The following is a 17,597-nucleotide window of genomic DNA, read 5'->3' on the forward strand; positions in this document are numbered from 1 at the left end:
TTTGATAGATTTCTTTATGTAAATAGGGATTTTATGCTCAGATGTGCTTAAAATTGAATTGGAGATGACCACAGCTCTTTTTGAAGGATGAAACCACATTTAAACAGCCACCTTTAATGCAAGCTGGAGAAGTTATTTCATACTTGGGCAAACTGTTCCTTTAATAAGGCTGACCTGTGTGTCCGTGTCCCCCTGTTTGGCTGCGGCTGCCTTGACCTCTTCCTTCAGTCGTAGGATCTCGGCCTCCCTCTCAGACAGAGTAGCCTGCAGCTCTGCCAGGCCGACGCCACCATCACCGCTCTGCAACAGGAAGGTCATGGATGCTCACAATGTTCTCTGTCCCTTTGGTTTTATGCTGTTCACCTCAAAGCTGAGGCTGCCATGTAGGAAGGACTACAGCTCATATTCAAGGAGAAACAAAAAAAAAGAAAAGCTACAGAACATTTTGAGCGAGCACGAAAATAAATATAGGCCAATATCCCCTGGAAAATGGATAAGACAACACAATTGGTTGAAAAATATGGACAGATTGAGCTCTATGTGAAACACATGGTGGAATTGCTCCCAATGCATGACTGTCGTCCCGAAGCCTCAACTCACCCTGCTAACATGAAATGTATTAGTTTAGACAGACGACACTCTGATCCTGGAGCAAAATTCAGTATTGGCATGAAATGGTGTGTGGCTAAAATGAATGGAAATGACTTTAAATGCATGAACAAAATGACAGATACTAAACTCTGATCGGTTTCCAAAAGTGTCTGAGCACTAATGGTAACTCTCTGCAGATGTGGACATGTGAGTTCTAATGAAAAGCAACACAGTTCTGCTATAACTTTCATTCTATGGAGCTTATAGTGTTCAGTTTTGATCAATAATTTATATTGCTTTCTCAACACAAACAGTTGCTTAAAAAAAAAAAAAAATGTTCTTCAATTGTACAAAGTTGACAAGCTCGAACCAACACAAACAAGACTGACATGTCTATGCTCACTTCCAACTTTTGGTAATTGATAGTTCACCAATATGCACCATAATGGACAAAACTCAGCTGGGTGCAATAAGTGCATTAGTGCAAATCAAATCAAATGATCAAATTTGTTATCAAAGACAATAAATCTAGAAGACAGTGATAGACTCCTATTTCAAATCTTATTTGTTGATAAAGGAATCAATGCTTATTATAATCCTTGTATGATTAGCACTATAGTTTGGATATTTCCCTGCTGAGGCAGGTTTTGCACTCTGTCACACTTGCCAAGTATACTCCATGTCATTTGTGGCTTTTCCGATAAAAAAAAAAAAAATGCAAAATTTTTTTCATTAATCTTTTCCCCAATTTGTTTCATTCGGTGGGCCGTCACCCGCCTGCCCTTCACACTGTCTGCTCTATCGTCATCCTCAGGAAGCCGCATGGTCACAATGAGATAAATGACATAAATTTCACACAGTCACACAAAAGCTCAGTGAGGAGAAGATGTGCCGCAGCAAAATGCTCCACATGTGGATCCGAGATATTGCTCGACATTAACAAAGCTCATTCACAGACGAAATCTACTGCAAATTATCAGAGACGGAAAGGAGAGCAAGATGGAACTAGTCAAACTACTGACCCAAAGCTTGATAAGCTGCGCAAAAGTGTGACAAAACTCTCCTGCTGTGTAACATTCCAAAAAAACAATTAGTGCAGAGAGAAATCATAAGGAATTTTGTATGCATTTTTATCCATTGAAATTCATCACCAACTGGGTTCCATTAAGACCCTTCCCTGCCTTCCTTCTGTGGGGTTTCACTGATTATGTCGGCTGAGACGCTTTTCAGCTTCTTTCCAGGCACATTAACATCCCGCTCTCCCATCTAAAAGGTAAATCTACACTGAATGAAATGGAGCAGAAAACTGTTGATGCGGTGCACTCCACCGGTTCAGACTTTCAGTAAAGTTTCACCTCTGGCTAAACCCCAATCAATAATGTCACAGCAGGTGTTTTGTATGGATAGATGATGGGAGCCCACTCCCCTGACGTCACTGACTGCTGGAGTGTGCACCAAGGTGAAACATACTGCATGGTTTCAAACAGAGGAGAGCTGCTTCTTTTTTAGTCTTGCTACGTGAAGATTTAAAAAACCCAGGGACTTTTTTTTATATATATATATATATATATATATATATATATATATATATATATATATATATATATATATATATATATATATATATATATATATATATATATATATATATATATATATATATATATATATATATATATATATATATATATATATATATATATATATATAAAATATAAAAAAATAAGAGGGATGTTATCTGACCAAGAGATGTGAGACACCAACACTGTAAATATCAGCACATATCCTGCACATTCATTTTTTGGTCATTTCTTTGACCTTTCTCTTCCTCCCATCTCTGTGTTCCCTTTAAGTGATGCAGCTCTAACATTCAGATGTTTCTCCCAAATTCAGGTGGTCTCTTTGATACAGGATGCAGCCAGTACTGACAGTTTCCATCTTCAGTGTGTGGTCCCTATACCCCATTTCATCTTGGTGTCATACTGACCTCTTGTGGTGGCTGTGTGCTACTTTGGCGTAGCTGCTGGATGAGTTTGTCTTTCTCTGCTTGGCTGAAGAGAAGCTTCTGTAGCTGTACTTCCAAAGCTGCAACCAGAGTGTCTCTCTCCTTCCTCCACTTCTCCATGGACTGCTCCTTCTCAGCCAGCTGGGACGACAAGGACTCCTGACAAAGAGGGGAATGTACATGCTAAATATGTGGTGGGAAAATGGTTTTGTGCTACATGTTGGTGAGAGGGATAGAAAGATATAGAAAGAGGAGCTGTGAAGCAAGAATATTAGAGCCCTATAGTGCACCAGTGAAGCTGACATGATCGCTAAAACACCAAAAAACAAAACAAATGTGCTGGATAAATTAAAAGTAAGAAGTTCTCTGTATGGTGGCCATTTAGGACATCTTACACTTGTTTGGCTGGTTTAGGCTTGTTAGGCTCAGCTCTACATTTTTAGAGTTGGTCCAATTTGTTAATACTAACACGGTGGCTTGTTTCACCGTTTCAGTGTATTAGCATGTTTACATATCATCCCCTTCTTACCAAGTGGCTCTGCTGCCGAGTGTAGCGTTCTCTGTCTTCGGCAAACTTCCTCATTTCCTGGTTCCTCTTGTCCTCGGCCTCTTTAGCTTGGCCAATCAGGGACAACTTGTCCTCCAGCCACTTTCTGCGTTCGGCCTGGTGCTTCTCTGTACACAGCTGCACACAAAATAATTATCTTATTTTACTTTTTTTTTTTTTTTAGTGTCTGGAATTGATTTTCATTCCCTGTTGGAAAATACTGATTTAAACCATGGGGTGTATAAAAGAAGTGGACGCAGCTTTCAGGTCAGCAAAGTGAAGCCAATGCTGAAGTGTGTTAAACTGATTTTATGGAAGTCTATGAGAAAATTTGTCACTTGATTCATTACCTCAGTAAACACTATCCTAATGAGTTTTGGGTCTAAATCACTAGTTTCAAGTCTTCCTTAATAAAGCATGATGTTCATTTTGTAAATTATGGTCCTACTTATAGTAAAACAGGTTTTAGGGTATGGAGGGACTTCCTTGTGACCAACCAGAGGCAGGCATGCCTAAACTTAACCAATCAGATGTTGTGTCTTTGTGGAATGAACGTCTCTTCTGGCTCCAAAACCAAGATGGCGACGGCCAAAATACCAAACTTGGGATTCAAGACTGCAGTCCACAAACCAATGGGTGACGTTGTGGTGGTCACGTCTTATACATTCTATTGTCTAAACACCGACACGAAATTGCTGCATGAAAAAGATGAAATTCCTATTTCCATGTTTCCTTTACTTAATTTGAGAACAGACATTTCTGGTCCTTCCACCCGAGAAAACACATCAAATTACCTTCAAGCTTTCCTGAGCCTTGGCAGCTTCTTGTTTGGCAAGGTTGACGTCATCTGATGGGCTGCTGACTTGACAATGCGTGCTGTTTCCATGGTCTTGATGTAACAACAACCCTTTCAATTTTTCCACCTCTGAAATGGTTAAAACAAACCAGAAGATTAATTCTTTCAATAAAGAACTTAAGTACTTTTAGTATAACTTATGAATATAACTTTCTCTTTATTAATCAAGTTCCTAGATCACCCCCCCCCCCCCCCCAAACACCGAATACGTTCTAAGTAGGACCAAACACGTATTTCTGTCTGTCACTTGACATATTGTCTTTGGTTGAGTGACAGACTGCAACCGTATTCCCAGTAGATGGTACATGGTCTGCATTTATACATCCCATTTCTACCCTAACGGACAAAGAACTTTACAGTTTACTTTAAAGTTTACCTCTCATTCCCCATTCACACACAATGACTGACTGGAGTTGAAAGATAATTGCCCAATTAAAAAACAGGCTTGAAGCCAAACTAGTCTAATACTCCCACATTGCAGGATGTGGGATGAGGTTCACAGCACTCTGAACTCATGAAACTGGCTAAAAGAAATTACTTTGCTATGAAGGAATGCATGTAGCATAACTGAGTCAGCTCGCTCCGGGCCGTTTCCATGCATTTACCACGAAAGGTTAGAATACAAGTGCACTCCAACTTTAGGGGCGGCTGGTTTGACCACAGAAATGCCAGTGACAGTTAGCTACTAAGCCTCATTCATGTTCGAAAGAAATGTTCTTTCACGGGCATCACTCCCTAAAAGTCCACAGATCAATGGGAGCGAAAGAAATAGTCAAACACTTGCTGATTGGCTTCTCTTCCTGAACAACCTGATGTGTCTCAGTAAAGTGAATTAAATTGTAAGAAAATGTATAACTGAATGGTGAGAACTGACTGATATACAAATACTCATATATACAGACCTGAATTTTCAATGACAATTAAATACAGTTTTAGAAGCAACTGAATTTCATTTATTCTATTATCGATTACATTCAGTTTAAAGTTAATAGGAATTCAGTTCCAAACGAACAAATTCAGTTTTAAGGCAATGATTCCAGTAAAGTGTAAAGAATCAAATTTAACTGTGACCTCACTTCAGTGTGTTTTTTTACTGGTTTAGTGAGTAAGCTTTTATGTGTGCATCTTCTTGTGATGTTCCAGGCTTCACACTTTGCATCCTGTGTTTCTGTCCTCATGGCAATCCAATTACACAGTCATGTTGCAGTGAGAAGATACAAGTTTACTCCAGTGTCAGTATAGTGACTTTCATTAAATATTTTTTATGAACATTCTTGTTTCTCTGCAGTTTGCGAGGATAAGAGGATTAAACTAAGCTGTCCGCAGGCCAAACCCCTCTTTAATTCAAAACAATGAAATCCACATTGTTTGCTTTGCTCATTTGCTTTTCATGTTTTTTCTTTGATTTTTTTCCCCTTTACCTCTTGAGAGCTCCTGGATGAGGTTCAGTTTCTCCTCCAAGACCTGCTCCATCTGCTCCTGTGTGTCCTCTTGCTCAGTCAGAGCCAAACGCATGTCCTCCATCACACACTCCTTGGCTTCAAGGTCTAAAATCGCGCACGCACACACACACACACACACACACACACGAGGGTACAGGTTTACAAGCTGAACGTCTCCCTGCTCCCCACATAGCAATAAAAAGACCATCTAGAGACACATACTGTGCACAGAACAGACTGGTAGCTATGACGTAAAGCCCAGCTGATATTAATCAGGCAGATATGGACCTTAAATAAAATCTTCTTTCATCTATCACCTACATGGCTGAAAAGTGACAGTGAATGGGTACTTAGGTGTGGGACTACTTCTCCAAAGATGTAGTTGTCTGCAATACCTGCAAGACAGGGATCTAGCAAATCCATTTAAAAGAATACCAGCAACAATAAAGTAATAATTTAATAAAGTTATTTGTTTGAGAAAGCAGCCTTATGAGTATCTTTGCATTGTCATATTGGTGCACAGTCATAAAGATACAATAATCCCAAATTGCAGTTTTGAAAAAGACTGGCTATGCTGATTTTCACACCCTCTTCCCACAAGTATGACAAAATAGTAATAGTGGTCCTCGTATGGAGCACACTCAAACACATCAGGTACCTCTGCAGGCCTTCTGGTAGAGCTGGAGTGTCTGATCAGACTTGTCAGATGATTGTTCCTAGAGGAGGGAAGAAAGATGAGATGAGGAGACGAGGAGAACGTGAAGATGGCACATCAATATAACAGTATGGAGGCAGTCAAAGGGAAATCCACTGGATTGCTTGCTATACAACAGGAGGGTGCTGTTCTTCTAGGGCAAACAAAGCTAAAGTGTTCAGAGATACTCTTACCACTTTGAGCTGTTGGATGGTTCTGTCTCTGTTGGTGAGGTCAGACTGAAGCTGCTTCTTGGCTTTCTCCGTGTCAACCAGCCTCTGCCTCAAAACCTTTTCCTCTTCTCTCATGGCTGAGATCTTTAGGACAAAAAAAAAAAAGTGAAGAAAAGTAGCTCAAGCTATTAGCTGTTTGTGTCCAACTGGTTTGCCTTAAAAGGTCCCGTATTCTGGTTCATACTTTTATTTGGAGGTTCCACTACAACATGTTGACATAGTTGAATACTAAAAAAATTATTTTTTCCTCATACAAATGTGGCTCCTGCTGCTGTTTTCAGTCTCTGTGTGAACGCTCCAATTTAGAAGCCTTGTGTTAGCAGTAGATGGAGTTAGTGAGGAAAAAAGCAATGGCAGACAGTGAGGTGGAGGTGTCAGTCGGCCTGCTGACGTGCTGGAGGAGGCAACATGATCAACAGATCCCCTTATGACATCATAAAGGGAGCGAAATCTAACCAACGTGTTTTTACACTAATTTCCTCAAAGATGGAGCAGAAGGAACAGAGAGGTAGGTCTTTTCTCTGAGTTTCATCTTTAATTTAATCTAATTTTCTTCAGCTTGCACATACAGTGATGCTGACCTGGCAGCACAATAGAACAACAGTACTGATCCAGTACACGTATAAGTATAAGTATGCAGTTTGATACAAAGGATACAGGTGCATATGTAGACTTGTATATTGTGTCCAAGACTAAATCCTCAAGATAATCCTGCAACATTTATCAATATTCAAGGTTTCCAATTTGAAAGGCTTCCAAAGTCTTAACTGTACATGACTGAAACAAGGTTACTTTACCAAAAGGGATTGAAGATGAACTCAGACTTTTGACAGTTCTTTAATTATTTCTAGTTTTAGTCATCTGGCAAAATCTACACATCTACAGTGTGTGACTAGCGTGGCCTTTTGTACATATCCACTCTAGAATCTAAACATTTTTCAGATGTGCTGCCTTATTGGGAAAATGGCCGCTTATTTTGGTTGAAGAACCTTGTTGTAGACACCATTAAGAAACTATGCTGCAACCCCAAAACAATATCTTTGCTGCATCCTGACAGAAACAACTTAGAAATCAACTGGTTTTTACTTTGCTTTTTCAACAGGATAGTGTTTAAGTTTAAAAAATTAATGAGCCTACCTCCTTCTGAATCTGCTGGATCTGCTTTTTGTAGTCGGCTAGTTTCTCTCTGAGATCTGAAGTATCGTCCTCTTTCCTCTGAAGTTCGAGGCTGAGGCGTTTGACTTCCTCCGAGTCCTGCTTGGCATTTTCCTTTAGTCTGGGGGAGTGACACAAGATAACAATGCAATTGGTGCTTTTAAAACACAGGATAGTGCATTGCGCTCCAGAACATCATTCCTCTTCAGACTCTTGGCTGGGTAGATTAATACAACTCTCCCTGGACAACGAGGCACTTGTGGAGAGATGAAAGATAAAACGTATTTCACAATGACAGATTAATATAGTTTAATACGGAACCACTTGCTTATCAGACTCTTTATTGAATCCTAAGGAATAAGGAAAACAGCAACGCACAGGGAAGGCCTAAGTTCTTCTTTTCCTCTTTATTTCATTTTATTATTCATATGTTGCTTGTTTGGACATTTCTACCTAGATTAAACAAAAACAGTGAAGGAAATAATCGTGCTTTAATATTTACAAATACCCATTGACAAATACACTAGCTCTGGGATTAGAGTGTCTCTGTGGCCAGGAGTACAGCAGAGGTATTACACTCCAAAATCACTTCCAGTCACAAAGCTGCTTAAAAACCAGCTGTTTTCCACTGATGGGGGAACACAGAAGAACACAGCTGATGTTCTTTCCCAGGGAAATCTACACTTTACAAAAATGGTTTTCCTACCTTACTACCAGTACAGTAATCTACACTGCTCACCCTTAAGTAAAGCTTGTATTTGTTAACCCTGGATAAATAGTAGCTACAGATACACTTGAAAAATTCTGGAACTGAGGATGATTCAGACAGTCAGGGACAGACCTCCTTCAGAGTCTGTAAGTAAAATTCAAACTGAGTTTTAGAAAGCCAGGCTCAGAAAGGGGACGCATCACCTTCCACACGGTCAGACAGTTGTCCCTAACAGACGGCGCTGACAGAGATGTAAATCTGGGCTACGTGTAGTGTGAAAGGCTCTACTAGGTTTTCCACTCTAACATGAGTAGAGCTTTCTGTATCAAGTAAAATGCAGGTTTTATAATAAGATATCTTTGACAGTAGAGCCCGACCTTTACAAGAAGTTTGAAGATGTAATTTCCTGCCCTAATATGAGAAGGGTATGTCTGCTTACGTGCTGATCTCCTCGTCTTTCTTCTGCAGCTCTGCGTCCTTCTGAGCGATGGCCTCATGCGCCACGGCCAGCAGCTCCCTGCGCCGCTCCACCTCCCTTCGCCGGGCCTCCTGGACCGCCTGGCACTCCTCCTCCTCCCGCCGCTCTTGTGCCTCCCTCAGGCTCTTCTTCAGGGATGCTACCTGTGCCTCCTTTTCCAGCAGCTTCTTCTGCAGCTCTGCCTCTCTATCCCCAGATCCGGTCTCTCGCGCTGATTCTTTTGGTTTCTTTTCCACTTGATTGTCCTTTGCTTCTCGCGTTTTCTCCATCTCTGAAGAGACGAACTGGGATTCAGTTTTGCTGGGAGACTTCTTTATTTCTTCCATGTGAGAAACTTTTGCCTTCAGGGATTCGACCTCTGCACGGAGATCAGAGTTCAACCTCTTCAGATCTTCTGCAGCAGCAGCAGCGCTGGAAGCACCATTTGAGCTTTTAGTCCTAGCTTCCTCTAGTTCAGCCTTTAGCACCTCTGCAGTTTTCTCCTGCTCACTGAGCTCTTGCTTAAGATCGTCTAAAAGTTTGGACGCTGCCTCCTGCTCACTCAGTTTGAGTTTTAACTCCTCCGACTGCTGCTGTGACATCACTTCTTGTTCTCGCAGCTTGTCATTGAGCTCCTCTACCTGTCTTTCCGAGGCCTGCGTTTGCTCCTCAAGTTTTGCTCTTAGCTGTTCTACTTCTTGCTTGGAAGCATCTTCTTGGCATTTGAGCTTGGATCTGAGCTCATCCATCGGCTGCTGCGACATCTCTTCTTGCTCCTGAAGCTCCTTCCTCAGCTCCTCAACTTTCTGTTTTGAAGCCGCCTCTTGTTGATTCAGCTTCTCAGTAAACTGATCCAGCTGCTGGTCGGAGATTAGCTGTTTGTGTGCCAACTCTTCTTTTGCCTGTGCTAGCTGGTGCTCCAGCTCCTGCACTTGCCTGTGTTCGCTCTCATTTTTTTCATTTTCCTCAGCCAGGTTCTTCCTGAGCTCGGACACCTGCTCGCTCAGCCCATCACTGACACTACTACAAGATGCTGCTAACGTCTGCTGTTCCTGTTTCAGGCAGAGCACTTCCTGCGTCAGGGCATGGATGTGGGAAGTTTTCTCCTGGATCTCCTTGGAGCGTTCTTCCAGTTGGACTATGGCTTTTTCAGCTCTCTCCGTCTCACTGGTCACCTGTGGTAATTCCCACAAATATCACTTTCTTTTAGTCTTGTAGCACTAATACAGTTAATGAAACACAAGTAACCATTATTCTACGACTCATGACAAACAACTTTCTGGCAGACAAAACTCAAAGCTTATCTCAGGTCTCTCAATACATTTTCTGGAAAAATAACAATTTAACGCAAATAATATACAGATGAGTATCATTTTCAGCCTTTTGTTGGGTGGTAGATTAACAGTTTAATTTGACCAAAATGTTAAAATCATATTGTACCTGCTGCTCTGTAGCTTCCAGTTTGGCAGTCAGCTCTCTGACTTCTTGGTGAAGTGCATCACCCTCCTGTTGCCTCTTTTCTTTCTCTTCAAGCAGCCTGCTGACCTCCTTCCTCTCCACCTCCAGAGCAGACTGAGCCTCCTCTTTGTCACTCCTCCCTTGACCAATAGCAGCAAGTAGGCCCGCTCTGCTCTGCTTCTCCTCTGCAAGGGCTGCAATGGCATCCTCTTTGGCTCTCCTCTCAGCTTCAAGGGCTGCAGTGCCATTTTCGTTGCCTTTCCTCTCCTCTTGGAGGGATGATAGCGCCTCCTCTTGGGTTCGCCTCAGCTCTACAAGCATGGCAAGGGCCTCCTCCTTTGCTTTCCTCTCCTCCTCTAAGGATGCCAGTGCCTCCTCTTTTCCCATAGTCTGGTACTCCAAAGCAGCAAGGGCCTCTTCTCTGTCTCTCTTCTCCTTCTCAAGGGCAGCCAATGCCTCCTGGGTGATAGGCAATAGGATAGGAGTATTGATTAATTCCATTTTAATGTTTAAACAGCATTGATTACACTTAATGTGGGTGGTCGAGAGTGTCACTGAAAACAACTGATGAACAAGTCCTGGATTTTAAAGGGCCATCACTTCGGTATGTAAATGACATTAGGAAACAGTTGACAGTAGCAGGGTATTTCATACTGTCCAGGTAGCAACTGGTGTCCTTTACTTAAGCACCCCAGCCAAGAACACTAACTTCCTACACTGGAGGCACTGTGTAAGGGGATAGCTTATAAAACTGGTATGAATGTTGTTCAATTATTAACATTTCTACTATAAAACATGACCCTAATATATAAAATGTGTTGTCATTGTCAGTAAGGCAAACAGTCTTATGCCTCATTTCATTCGGCTCCCTCTTTGCATGTACTTAATGGTTTGAGGAAAACCCTCACCTTTGGAGAAGTGGTGAAACCAGTAAAAGAATTGAAATTTGGTTACATTCTGTTAAAAATGTTTGCATGCTGACCCCAAGCTCTAGACATACATGCTTAGCCAGTAAAAAAAACAAAAAAAAGAAAAAAAAAAAACAGGCTAATACTTCATAGGCCAGTGATGGCCTGGGGGTTAGAAAAGCGAGCTTGTGAACAGTTCATTGGTCTAACTCCAAGAATAGATACAAAAATGTGAGTGAAATGGAAACATTTTACCCTTGTGTTGCTAAAGAATCACTGAAAAAAGCATTAACCTTTTACCGATTTGATACAGATGCTCAATGGCCAACATCTCTAGCCTGTGGGTGCATGAATTAATACAACTGTATAACTATGATGGGGGGGGCAGACATAATACTTTAAGAGAGGAGATGATGCTAACAACAACAAGCTAAAAACTGATGAGAGTTTTGACTTCTCAGGTTACTGATGTTGTCATTTCTTCTCTTTGTGGGAATTCAGCACTTCTTGCTTGTTAGGACCTCCTTTTCCCAGAGTTTGTACCTGCAGCTGCTCTCCCTCACGTGAACTGCCCTCCTTGACCAGCAAGGAGCGATCCTGTGAGCCCAGCACTGCCACCCTCTGCAGGTCTCCCACTTGTTTCTCCAGCCGGGCAACCTCTGACGACTTCTCCTGGAGCTGGAAGAGAAGGATCCTTTTCTCTTCATCCTCTGCTCCACTGGCTTCTTCAGGGAATAATAACACATGAAACAAAGACCTACATCAGGACTTGAGAACTGGGATGAAACTGTCAATATTACAACAAATCACGGGAAGTCATGTTGCCTTTTACCACCACGAGTACATTTTGCACTGTAATGGATAGCTTGTAATGCTGGTATGACACTTGTTCAATTAGTGACATTTCTGTTATGACACTTAGGGACTTAGACAATATGATTTTGTCCTAAGTCGACACTATCACGATGCTCGATATGTATTGCAATTTTTAACTATTCTACAAGTGTTGTGATTCAATATTATGATTTATTGCAATATATTTATTGCAAACACTGAACCATCTGAAAAAGTTGAATTATACACTTCTAGAGACTCTATATCATGATATGTATCTACAAAAACAATGCACATCACGTGTTAGTCTTTCTGACTTTAATCTCATCTCCTCTGCACTGCATAGAAAAGTGGTAAATAAAATGTAAATGTACAATTGAATGAATAATAATTTTTTTATTTATTTTGTTTAAATATACTTTTGATATAAACTTAAACCACTACATTTAGCCGTCCCTGCATATCAAGCTATTGCCATAACATGTTAGGGTTTGCTAACATTTCCTTTCTTCGGTGCTTATTTAAGCTTATGCAGGATTAACACCAGTGAACGTGGAAGTGCCCGGAAGAACACAGCAGCGGCTAACGGACCGTCTTGCTACCATGACCCGGGACAGAGTTATTCATGTATGACTGATGAATCGTTATTTGCATTGATGGACAACACTGATGGTTTCATACAAACTTTTACCATTGTGCCTGTTGACCATCTGGTCTTGGACTTTCCGCTGGTGCTCATTCAGTTCCAACACCTTCCTCTCCAACTCCTCTACAGCATCACCTCTGTCTCCCCGAGTCCCTGTTCGGCCCAAATCCAGACATTTATGAGCAGCGTCAGCAGCCTTTTTTATGCCTGCCAATTCAGAGGAGTATGGGTCCAGAGATTTGTCCTGCAGAAGGAGGGAAACATGAAAGATATTAGTCAAAGAAATTAGTGAGCACATCGCTACTATCAGAACACCCACGTCTGGTGTCCTAAGGCAGTTCAACCACACCTATCAGAGTATCCTGGAATTAGCTTGACCCATAGTTGCTGGAGTAGCTACGTGCAAACTGCTCCTGAGGTAATGAATGCAGCCAAATATGGATCAAATATGTCAGGAGGAATTCCCTTTGCTCCCACAGTGAATAAAGCTGTTCCACCAGGAAGCATTATTATTTCATGGCAAGCTGTAGACGGAATCAGGTCAAAGAGAAGTCAAACTCAATAATTAAGACAAATCTGTTCCTGAAAACTGAGTGTGTGAAATGTGAGTGCAGCACAAGAATCTTGTCACTAAGATGTGATCACCACATGCGATAACTGTTTTAATCATTACACATTTGCTATCAAAAATCTGTTTTAGCATTCATGACACTTAAGCTGACATTCCGTAAACAAAACAATCAACACGTGGAGGAGAAGAGGCTGTGTTACCATGGTCTGGGCGTCTTGATTGGCTCCAGCAGTGGCCATTTTGTCAATGAGGTTTTTGAAGATCTCCAGCCTCCTTTCTGCTCGCTCCTCCAAGATTTCTCTCTCCCGCGCCAAGCGGTCACTGAACCAAACAGACACACACACATATTTGTATGACTTCAGTATCAGATCTGAAGCTTTTCTGGACACATATGAGTAAAATAACATCTCACTTGTAGTCATTCTGCATCTCAGAGAAGAGCTCTGAGAACTCTCTGCTGATTTCCTCTCTGACTCGAGCCTCCATGAGCAGGTTCTCAGCTCGCTCCCTCTTCAGCTGTACCTGCAGCTGCTTCAACAGCACCACCTGAGGAGTGAGACACAATATGCACAACAATGAAGACTTTAAAATGCAATGAGTTATGTTCTTTCAGTGATACTGTCGAATATATTCAGTACATGTCCAGTTTATTAAAAAGGAAGATGGTTAAATCAATCCACATATGAACAGGGAAAAAGCGGCACCAGCAGAAACTTAAACCGCTGCTATAAAATTAAACATGAAATTCATCACTGTCTGACTCATCATCCTGCAATGAGCAGCAAGATCAAGACATGGGCTCACTGCCCAGAAAATAGACAACTTTATGAATCAGTAAAAATTGCTTGTGTAGAAAATAAGAGTCCTTATTCTTTTAAAATTTTACATCTTTCCTACTTCTAGACCTGCTTTCTAATCTAAGTAATGGGTGAAGAGAGCATAAAATAAGGAGCATTAAGTTTAGTAAAAACAGTATGGCTTCTCCAAATGTCCTGAAGAAAGAATCATTGAATTACCCCGGGTTAATTTACGGCTCTTAAGGGCCGTCAATACCGTCCATTACTTTACTTTCCCTAAATTTATTCTTACTTCGCTGATGTTCCCCCTGTGATCTTGCTCTCTGTTCTGGTTTAATATCGTCTAATCTCCTTCAATGACATGTTAAGGAACGCTGTTAAAGGCACCTCACAAATGAAAAATGGTGAGGCACTGACCTGGTGCGTCCTTTCATTGCAGTCTTCTTCGTTGCAGGTCTGATCTATTGTGTCCTCCATCAAGCTGTTTTCCTCTTCATACTCATCATCCTCATCCTCCTGCATAAAACATTTTCATTCATCCAGTGATAATTCAAGTAAACGTCAAGTAAAATTCAAACTGTTATAAAGGAGAGCAAGAACCGTCTCCACCCCACCTGTACGTCCTCCAGGCTACTTTCCCAGCCAATCAAGGAGCTCCTCCTGCTGCCCCGAAGAACCTTCTTCTCAGCCTTGTTGACGTAGGATATGTCACTGGCGGAAATCTGAGGCATGATGGGAAGGAGCTTGGTGGACAGAACCACAACCTGGAAGCAGACAGAGACAAAAAGAGCCATATTAATAACAAAACCATTTGTACTGCACTGTCGGGATTTTTTAGGTGTGAGCATTTCAAAAATGTGATCACTTCCTAAATTTGATGTGGGTGTGGCAGGTTGGCTATTCATATATCACAATGATGTATGGACAAATGTATATGGTATTATTGCACAGAACTCTGGATGCAATTTCCAGCTGTGTATGTGTGTGTTGCAGCGGAATGAAAAGAAAGGGAACACTTTCTGATTGAACGGCAGCTCGGAGAGCAAAGCACAATAAGAGAGAAAATTAAATTGTGTATGCACCTTCTGTGCCACAGCGGAGAATTTGAGGACGTTGAGAGTCTCATCGTACATGGAGGCACACTGGTTGATGTTGACGATCATACAGGCTTTACCACGGCCACAGAAAAAGCCCTGCAGGTAGTGGGTCAGCTTGCTCTCCCTGAAGGGAACATGCTGGAGCAGCCTGACGGAGAGAGCAGACAAACAAAGTTGGCACTGATAAATGTGCATTCTTAACTCTTCATGCTGCTAAACTCTTATTAAGTTGCAACTGCAAACGTGTTGACAACACATCCCATTTAGTCATCCAGCAAACACTAGGCGAGTTTATCATCTTACTGAAGTTGGATTAGTCTCCAGTCTCCACTTAATGAATGCAAGTCCAATATTCACTAATTCTGGCTCTGGTTTGGTCTCCACCAACTCCTGAGAAAAATATGTGGCTGCTAGATTTCAACATTTGGCCCCAGCTACTGGCTAGTGCTGTTTGGTGCTAAATAGGTTGTGTACAGTGGGTTTATCTTTTTATTGCTGAAAACAGCTGTCTGTGGAGGTAGAAGAGAGTCATGATGCAACACACACTAAACCAAAACAGTGTCCTAACAGGAGGATAAAAAGCTCTAAAGAGTTAGGTATTAATTCTCTGCAATTTCAGCACTATGAGTGACCCCTTAGCATTACATTAAGTCTTTTGATTCAAAATCAACTGAGGACAGAGCAAGAATGAAATGCAGATCTCACTTGGCCTGCTGATTGTGCCGTAATGCATTTATGCATTTTCCCAGGATGAGCAGTGAGGTGTTGATATTTCCAGCTTCTTTCAGACGCTCTCCTTTATTCTGGGTCTTGGCGCATCGCTCCGACCCAGCCAGGTCACACAGAGACAGCCTGATGACAAACACACATTTATGTGGCTGTACAGATGCTCTATATTCATGACCAAATCTTCATGCACACTTTTTCAATGCCTGCCTCGTTTAACCACCATACATTCACACACCTAAAAGCATGTTTGTACATACCATTTAAATCTAGAAAAAAAAGTTTAAGGTAAAGTTTCACTCACTCGCTGACTGTGTGGACCCTTGGCGTTCCACTATCCTCAATTCTCAATATCCTAATGGAGAAAATACTGTGACTGCAAACAGAAAGAAAAGGCATTTAACTTTGTATTGAGATGAAACAAACAGACTCGTAAGTGGAAAAATGACCAGAATAAATAAAGCGCAAAAACATTGGAGAAACAGAATGCATACAACAGAGTTTAGTTTAGTGGACAGCTCTGATTCATTCAGCTCAACTTTTTATGAGAAAGTTGTTTCTTTTACAACTGCAACTGAGCAAGTGCCCCGAAATGTGGCAGAATAAGTGAGTTAAGATTATATATACACACACACAGAGGGGAAGGGACAGACAGACAGACAAAGTGGAGAGACACAACTGGAGAGGTAATAAGTCATTCCCAAGTTCACAGCAATATTGGGCGTCAAGCAAGAACCACTCGTACAAACAGATTTGCTCTTAAATGGCATACACAAATGATTTGATGAAATTCTCTCTTAGGTGAGATTGAAATAAGATTGAGTGGTCCAGATCTGTTGGACGAGTCATGAATAGAAAAGCTGCCTTTGTCTTTTAGAATTTGTAGTAAATATGTTACTGGCCTCACCAACGCAAATAAAAAGAGAACAATACTTTGTACAATTAATATTCTGCTAACCACAACAGTGTGATGTACATTTGACACTGAAATGTGATGGAATAGTTTCTCTTTCTCTCCATGACACGCGTCTCATTCATTGCAGATAGAGTTTGCCCACAAATAGAGCATAAAGACTAATCATATGTAGAACTTTTCGGGTGTTGAATATACCAATGATCAAGTTTAACAATTGCATGAACAGGTGGTATTCATTAGGTTAAAATAAGCAAGTGGAGAGTTTGTTGAATCTGACTTGAAACACTTAACCTCACAAGGTTTGGGATAAGAATATACATTCCTGTATGACGCCCATGCAAGAAGCGTATTATCAAGGTAAAATATCATTTGTATATCATCATTATCATTTGTGCTCCACATAACAACCCAGCAGTTGCAGGTCAAGTTGGTGATGGAGGAATTAATGCTTATTTGACCTCCGCACCGAGTGTTCATTTGCTTTTGGAAAAGCTTTAAGCTAAATGTGTAAATGCTGCTGGCGGTCGTTCCCACCTCCTGCTGGAGAGCTGGTTGAGCCGTGTGGAGGAGAAGCTCTGATTCTTCTTGCCCAGCTTCATCACCTTGTAAGCCTCTTCGGCACTGTTTACCTGGACCCAACGCAGATCTAAATACAAAAAGGCACAAAAACAGGATACTGATGAGAAGTGGTCCTTTTTTGTTTCTTTACATGATGACACAGTAGGAGGAGTTCCTGTAAAGTTTCTGACTGTTACTACAACATTTTGGAGCGACAGTATACTGAACTTTTCTTTTCTTTTTTTTTCTTTTTAAATAATGAAGTTTGCATACCAATGGGGAAAAACTGCAATTAAGCTTGATGGAAACTCATTGCAGTACCCCCTACTGATTTTTTTACACATTTTTACCTTGACATAGTGCTGATATTTGCGATCATTCTAATATAAAAAGAACT

General features: G+C 41.2%; 1 protein-coding gene across 1 annotated transcript in view; it reads right to left on the reverse strand.

The window, feature by feature from the left end:
- The window catches only part of LOC139210875 (kinesin-like protein KIF20B), a 52,799-nt gene that overhangs the window by 30,883 nt on the left and 4,319 nt on the right, over positions 1-17,597 (reverse strand). The window contains exons 9-28 of the mRNA XM_070841066.1: positions 17,177-17,288; positions 16,031-16,102; positions 15,706-15,852; positions 14,986-15,148; positions 14,518-14,667; positions 14,307-14,419; positions 13,519-13,659; positions 13,307-13,427; positions 12,575-12,779; positions 11,599-11,777; positions 10,130-10,606; positions 8,672-9,864; positions 7,506-7,644; positions 6,333-6,452; positions 6,100-6,157; positions 5,421-5,546; positions 3,938-4,068; positions 3,126-3,281; positions 2,579-2,755; positions 175-300 (exon numbers count right to left, since the gene is read on the reverse strand). Of these exons, the coding sequence (XP_070697167.1) occupies positions 175-300; positions 2,579-2,755; positions 3,126-3,281; positions 3,938-4,068; positions 5,421-5,546; positions 6,100-6,157; positions 6,333-6,452; positions 7,506-7,644; positions 8,672-9,864; positions 10,130-10,606; positions 11,599-11,777; positions 12,575-12,779; positions 13,307-13,427; positions 13,519-13,659; positions 14,307-14,419; positions 14,518-14,667; positions 14,986-15,148; positions 15,706-15,852; positions 16,031-16,102; positions 17,177-17,288 (4,106 nt within the window). The remainder of the gene's footprint in view (positions 1-174; positions 301-2,578; positions 2,756-3,125; positions 3,282-3,937; positions 4,069-5,420; positions 5,547-6,099; positions 6,158-6,332; positions 6,453-7,505; positions 7,645-8,671; positions 9,865-10,129; positions 10,607-11,598; positions 11,778-12,574; positions 12,780-13,306; positions 13,428-13,518; positions 13,660-14,306; positions 14,420-14,517; positions 14,668-14,985; positions 15,149-15,705; positions 15,853-16,030; positions 16,103-17,176; positions 17,289-17,597) is intronic.

This window comes from Pempheris klunzingeri, chromosome 12 (genome assembly GCF_042242105.1).
Source record: "Pempheris klunzingeri isolate RE-2024b chromosome 12, fPemKlu1.hap1, whole genome shotgun sequence".
Lineage (NCBI taxonomy): Eukaryota > Metazoa > Chordata > Actinopteri > Acropomatiformes > Pempheridae > Pempheris > Pempheris klunzingeri.